At 45.4% G+C, this 7,500-nt stretch overlaps 1 protein-coding gene across 1 annotated transcript in view; it reads right to left on the reverse strand.

Annotated features, from left to right (window-relative positions):
• Positions 1-7,500, reverse strand: part of arb2a (ARB2 cotranscriptional regulator A) — a gene marked incomplete at its 3' end in the record, with an annotated part of 168,205 nt that overhangs the window by 144,896 nt on the left and 15,809 nt on the right. The window contains exons 5-6 of the mRNA XM_080003917.1: positions 4,316-4,381; positions 2,157-2,348 (exon numbers count right to left, since the gene is read on the reverse strand). Coding sequence (XP_079860043.1) covers positions 2,157-2,348; positions 4,316-4,381 — 258 coding nt within the window. The remainder of the gene's footprint in view (positions 1-2,156; positions 2,349-4,315; positions 4,382-7,500) is intronic.

A 7,500-nucleotide genomic window follows, 5' to 3' on the forward strand; every position in this document is an offset into this window, starting at 1 on the left:
TTAATGTAGCGGCTGATTGGTGGATGTATGTATATATATTTGTTTTCAGATTTTTATTTTATTTTGATGTTAGTTAATATATTTTGATTATATTTGCATTATTATAATTCTTCTTATTATTATTATTAATGTTAATAATAATAATAATAATAATAATAATAATAACAATCATTTTGATAGCAGTGTATATCATTTTCTCACTTCCTAAGGTAATTGGGTACAATAGGACCGTGTCATGTTTACCATGCTGAACGTCCTAACGATGCATGGAATTGACTTGGCTCTGAAGCCAAGAAAAAAAAAGTACACATCCTTTTATCAAATATCTCTACATTTCGCCACGGAGAAGCAATGTTTAGTGCATCATATAACTGCAACTGACAAGAAGGATCTAAGTAAGAATGACACGGCACTATTCCAGATCTGTCCGTGTCAATAGTTCAAGTTCAAGTTCAAGTTCAAGTTCAATAGTGCTACTCTTCTCACAGTCATCATCAGTAGGGTATGATATCCTTTAAAAACAGACAATACCAGTAGCAATACCAGCACCCTTAAAGTGATACCAATACCAAGAGTACTTCATCCGATACCTTTTTTTCTACCATACCAATCATGTGAATGGAAGCATTCAGTTGCGTAAAATGCCACAACTCCTCTGCATCCAAATGTTTTTTACACAAATACATTTTGAAAGTGTTCAAATGATTGAAATAGTTATTAAATAACTGTGCAATAAAGTATTTTAGACATCTGACTGTTGTTTTAGGACACGCTTGAAGAATTGTGAACCTATCCTTGAACAGACTGTTGTAGCTGCTGCTGACGTATTGAGCAAATCACTCGTTGCATTAAATCGAAAGACGCCTGCGGTGATTGGCTGGATTGTAGCTGCTGTGGTAGTGGGCCAATCACACGTGGCATTAAATTGAAGAACGCTTGCGGTGACTGACTGCGAGCAAAATCATACAAATTGTTTTTTTTCCCAAATCTGGTACAAAAATGATTGAATGCAGGTATTGTTTGACTGGAGAAGTTTCGATACTACTTTGGTATTTGGTTATTTCAATTGAATCTACATAGTAGATACTCCACGAGACATGAACACAAATTGTAGTATTTGTGTAGTACACACACACACACACACACACACACACACACACACACACACACACACACACACACACACACACACACACACACACACACACACACACACACAGGTATAGGTGGTTTATAGGGTCATCTTAAAGTTGGGATAGTATGGAGCACAAGTTAAAACAGCACAAGAAATATTGGAATCATGTCGTACACAAAATTAGTTATACTTAAAAACACTATCAATAGGATATTTGGATTATGAGGACACTAAATGTCCTCACAATCAAAACGTCCTATTAAAACTGGTGGTAGGTATTCGGGTATTTTGTCATATACACCATACATGCACACACACATGTACGCACAAATTAGCACAGTGATGGTGACGCAACTAAGACAAACTCCTACTCGCTGACACTCACAGATGCACAGTGCGGTCATAAGCCAATATTATATTTTGTTTCTTCCTTTTAAATTTTCCAACAGTTCTGTGTCAAACACAAACATTTAACACGTGCGTTCACAGCGCACGTATCGTTCACTGGAAAGATGTTATGGTCTGACATCTCGCCTTGAGGCATGACTGCGCACACGCACGCACGCACGCACGCACGCACGCACGCACACACACACATAGCAGAAGCAGAAACAGAGACATCAGCTAGAAACACAATCGAAACCGGGGAACATCCTGACATCTTACTCCAAACACATAAACAGCCCCCTCAGCACAACCATTCGCAAGAAACACGAGTTTGCTTCTACAAAAGTGTTTGAAAGGTTGAAACAGAAATTGGGATTCCCTTCGACATAATGCCGGGACACCTGTCAGTCAAAGCAGTTAGCAAAGTCACCGATTGGTTCAGCCTTTTAGGCGTTATTGCCTTTTGGAAGAGAAAACGAACCAGAATATGGACTCAGTTCCACTGGGAAACAGAACTTGAACCAGAAAACATCTTTAAGGCATCATCGCCGTTGGGAACAGAACTTGGGCCCTGACAAGTGACATCCGGCAAGTTCGTACGAAGACAAACTCTATGATACTGATGCTGTCCTACCTCCATGGCTCTGGTGATGAAGGGGATCTGCGTTCCCGAGTCCAGGTCCTGGTTGATGATGAGCCTGCGGGCCCACTGGCCGGCTCGGACCACCCCGCTTCCCTGGATCAGCACCAGCAGCTTGGACGGGTTGGTCAGGGCGTCGGCGCTCAGGTAGATGAAGCTGGTGGGTTCGTCCTGCATGGCATCCACCTGGACGACGCACAGGATGTGGGGGGTGGGTTATGGGCAGTGTGTCTCAAACAGGGGTTCGACATCGTACCATATGTCCAGGGGTCGGCGAGAACTTTCCTGAAGTGTTATGGGGTTTTGTTTTGTTTTTTATTGAAAGGAGCAGAGTTTGAAAATGAGTTTAGTGGATTTCAAATTCAGAGCTAATAGACTTCTCACAATACCAAAAATATTTTTTTCATTTTCAATGTATTTTGGGCCAGGTCACTGTGCCGTTTGTACAAATATAACATCATATATATATATTGAGTGTGTTCCACGTGTAAAGGATCTGTGAAAAAAATTCACCCCTTTTCCAACCACTATTTACTTTTTTTAATCATTTTTTATTAAACCCTGGATCTATAGATGATATTTCAGATTACAGCCTAAAACCGTCATTTGGTTGCATCATGGTGAATTCAAAAATACATATATGAACCGCAGTAAACTTAATTCTATGCCAGCGCTGAGGTTCTTTGGCTTTTTTTAATTTTTATTTTTATACAGGTATGTGGCTTTGGAGGTGCAGGCCCTGGCGAACTGAAGAGTTACAAAACAAAGTTAATAGGCATCACAAAATCAACTGTGAGGATTATTAAACAGTTCTCATGTGATTAAGAGGGGAAGAAAAGAAATGGGGAGAAAGAAAGCCGAGAAAAGTGTGCGCGTGTGTGTGTGTGTGTGTGTGTGTGTGTGTGAGCGAGTGTCCAGATCCTGTGTGTCTTTTGCATCCCCGTCTGAATTTTTTTCTCAAGACACACACTCACACACACACACACACACACACATAGCCACAGTCCATAAAAACCATGGGTGGCAGCTGCAATAACTTAATCCAAGCAGACAAAGAGAGCTGAATGGGGGAGAAAATCTCACCCTTTCTTCTCCGGTGCTCCCTCATTCCCCCTCTCTATACTTGGCCGCGGTTAATCTGCTTAAAATCTGCGGTCACAAGTTCAACGGCACGCAGGTGGAAGGACCCACCGCCAACACACACACCCACACACACATTCATATTCGCACACATACCCACAGATAGGCTACAATCCATACACAAGCAGGCAGACACACACATTAACGCATATAGAGACGCAAACACGCGCGCACACGCCCGCACACACACGCGCAGCAGAAAAAAAAGCAGAACAGAGCAATTTTCCAGAGGAATAATGAGATAAATAGGGCAGGGAGATAAAGCAGTTAAACTGTATGGGGGCTAATGAAAGGCACAGACTCTTGGGCGAGGTGATTTATGGACACTGTTGGGCTGCTGTTATTCCAGGGCGGCTCTTCCACACCGCTAAACACCAGTGCCGCCCCGGTGCCCCCGAAAACGCTAGACTGAAAAATGAGCAGAACTTCTGGGAAAAAAGAAAAAAAAAAAAAAAAAAAAGATGGCGCTGGGGGAAAAAAAAGCAAAAAATGACGGGGGGGCCATGGGGGGGACCAACACGTTTCCAACAACAAATAAAGAGGGATCAAGTGCGCGCCGTGAGCCCGGATGAGCCGGGGCGCGGAACACAACTCGGCGCCGGGCGGCATGGAAGGTCCCCTCCAGCGCCGCTGAATGCAAAAACAGATTAAGGCGTCTGGCGTCTGAGAAACGACGCGTCACTATGCCGTTCATTTGTCGGGGAGACGCTCGCGCACAAAGGACACGGCGAGAGTGAGGGAAAGTGAGGAAAGACTGAGTGATAGGGAGAGAGTGATGATTGAAATATGGAGTTAAAAAAAAAGGCTGATTCCGCCAATCCCCCCATTGCTCTATCTATCTTTGCTTTTTTTTTTTTTTTTTTTTTTTTTTAGCACGACACTCAATATCATAATCTCATTCTAAAGCCAGAGAATTTACGTCAATTTTCATATTTAATACCACGTTTAATCTTCAAGGGCATGAATCAAAGGGAGGGGGGTAAAATGCCGTCTTTTCAACTCTGGATACTCACTGGCAGGATTTCTTTCGTCATGTTGCACTTCGTCTCCAGCAGCTTGTACACGTACTGCGTGATGATCTGCAGGGGAAAGAAACACACACACACACACACGCACGCACGCACGCACGCACACACACACACACACACACACACACACACACACACACACACACACACACACACACACACACACACACACACACACACACACACACACACACACACACAGATACACAATGTTACATTGCTTAAACAGATGAACGCAAATAATTGTGGACATGCACAGCAAATTCAACAACATTCAAAGTCTGTTTGGAGGTCATTTTTCTCACGGAAAAGCAAATGCTATACAGGAAACACACTTGTGTGTGCATGTGTGTGTAGGGCTTTAGATTTCTACATGTACGTACATCAATTCTGGGGTACACCTGAGTATACTATATGTGTGTATGTTCATGTGTGTGTGTGTGTGTGTGTGTGTGTGTGTGTGTGTGTGTGTGTGTGTGTGTGTGTGTGTGTGTGTGCTTGTGCCTACATGAGCTAATTGATAGGGTCTGGGTTAAAGGGGGGGGGGTTGTGTGTGTGTGTGTGTGTGCGTGCCTGTGTGTGTGTGCATCCCGGTGCAGCGACAGTATTAGTGTTGTGTGAGTGCCAGCAGAGGAAATCTCCTGTATACAAGTGGAGGGCTGATGTAAGTTCTGTTTATCCCTGCAGCCACAGCGCTAAGGAACCTTGTACACCGAGCCCTTCCAACCCTTTCACGGTTCAACGACACCAACAACTCTCTGTCCCTCGCCCCACTCTTCTCCCCCTTTTTTGTCCCAATAAGACATCAGCACCGGAATGGGATGAGGAAGGGGGTGTAGGGGCATGAGGGGTAGCCAGTGACCGCTGTGCACCAAACTGAGATGGTTCCGTCGTCGCTCTGATGTGGTGTAGTCAGCACAAGCCCCGGCCCGGAGTGTGTGTTGCCTACAGTACATGTCATCGCATGGAGAACCGGCACCACAAAGACAGCTGCAGCTACAGACTCTGCCAGAGCGTTTTTCTTTTTTCGAGAAGCCACATTTCGGTCGGCGCCCAACATCGGCTTCACCAAAATGGGATGCTGGGGACTGGAGGTGGCGCCACGGCGACGGAGCGTGTCCCGCTCCCGGTCACGCTCGCCCCGGCTCAGGGGAACAGGGGGACCGGCCAACCTCACGCGCTGACTTTCAAAGCTGACCGCAGGAATTGGATCGGAGATCCTGAGTGGGGCCCGAGACAGGCACCGTAAGCCCCACGGAAAAACCACAAAGGACAGCGGGCGGCGATTGGTTTTGAAGACGGGACTGATGGGCCTTGGATATGGCCATGGATACGGCACTTATTTTAAGTTAGTTAGCTGCAGCTTAACAGCACCGTGGAATTGTAGAGACACTGAAAAGGTTTTCCAAAGCCTCTACCATCGTCCATACGTGGACTAATACAAAAGGCCATGTCGCAATAAAGGTTATTGCCTCTCAATATGCCATAAACAGACGACGGACCTTAAAAGAACGCCACAAAATCCAATGAAAAATAACAATCATAATAATAGGATGCTCTTTTATGCCCAAAGGAAGCTCGATACTAATCCAATGTGCTTTCTAAAAAAAAAACATAACAATCCAATGACATTATGAGGTATTAGTTGCGTATTGGCCTCATGGGAGCCAATCACGCGCTGGCAGACATACCAAATAATATGACGGATTCCACCATCTGACCGCGTGAATGGGGGGGGGGGGGGGGGGGAAGCCACAGGGCGCGAGGTAAGAACCAACGCTCTAGTGTAAGCTAATTCACTAAAATGTCAGCTGCTCTGACGAAGACTAAAATGATTCCGGGGCTCAGTTCGCGACTGTTTAATGACATCAATAAGCCTTGCAGAGAAATTTCATTTGCGGTACAATTTGTTCGGTGCCTCAGGTGGGCCGGGGAGCGGTCGGATATGAAGCGGGGAGAGAGGGAAGGCTCAGGCGGGGAGGAGACGTGGGCGTAGTCTGTATCCCACTGAGGGTCCCGGTGCCTTTTTTCAACTCCCACCAAAAATGTTTGGTTGTCGTACACTATGACCTGAAGCCACTAAGTTATATATATATATATGTATAAAATAATGACTTTTCAGAGAACCAGAAGCGGGGTCTCTCTCAAGGCTGTCTTAATGTTTCGCCGTCGACATCAGCTTTGCTTTAAAGTTTCACTGGGGGTGACAGTCTGCGCACATTTTCCAACGAGAGCTATTTCCTTACACTGATAGGACGGATCCGGGGTTTGAGTCAAAGGAAGAAAGTGGTGATTTCGGCAAGTGAAGAACAGCTGTTCTCAGGTCAGGATCACTGTGAGGGTCAAAAGAATTAAGACTTTTCCTCTGAGAGCATATGAAGGGCTTGGAGGCAAAAAGGCTGAAAGTACTCGGCAGAAACACACACTCAATTACAAACACACACACACACACACACACACTGTGCCAGCCTATTTTTGCAGCGGCCTCTGTGGACTGCATCTGTGCGGTTGATCAGCGCAATAAGAACGGCCTCTTTGTCACCTAATTACTAACGTGTTATTAGTACGCTAATGAAATGCCTGCAGGAAGCCACGCTAAGTGCCTGCGTTGTCAAGTCTTGACAAAAGGAGAGCAGGAGGAGCATGATTTTCTAAATAATACCCCTTTCCCACTGCACTAAAAACCCAGTAACACCCGCTAATATCCGGCATTTGTCAACAGTGGGAAAGGCAACAACCGGGTCTCAGTCCCAGGTCAAATGACCCTGCAACAGACAGGTTTTGATCGGCTCCACCTCCGATGGGCTCTGATGTGAACATTACACCCGGGTCGACCCGCTCATTTTGGCCCCGTTAGCGGCGCGATGCGACGCGCGCTGAAGTTTCGTACGTTGGCGCATAAACAGACAGGAATATCCGTGTATCATTCCATCATTTCACATCCCATTTAGAAACAAAAACCTAAATCAGAAGTTATTGACTTTTTTTCTGCCTAGGAGACCGTGAGCTGTTTTGAGTGTGGGGATCTGACCGTCTACTGTTTCGTTCCCAATCACACTGGCACCTTGACACGATCCCCTTTTCCGACCGGAAGAAATGCTGTTTTTTTTCTCTGGTGCGTCACGTTCGACGTCACGAAGGCGACGCACCAGAAAGAAAAAACAGCATTC

Source organism: Zeus faber (assembly GCF_960531495.2).
Source record: "Zeus faber genome assembly, chromosome: 7".
NCBI classification, from domain to species: Eukaryota; Metazoa; Chordata; class Actinopteri; order Zeiformes; family Zeidae; genus Zeus; species Zeus faber.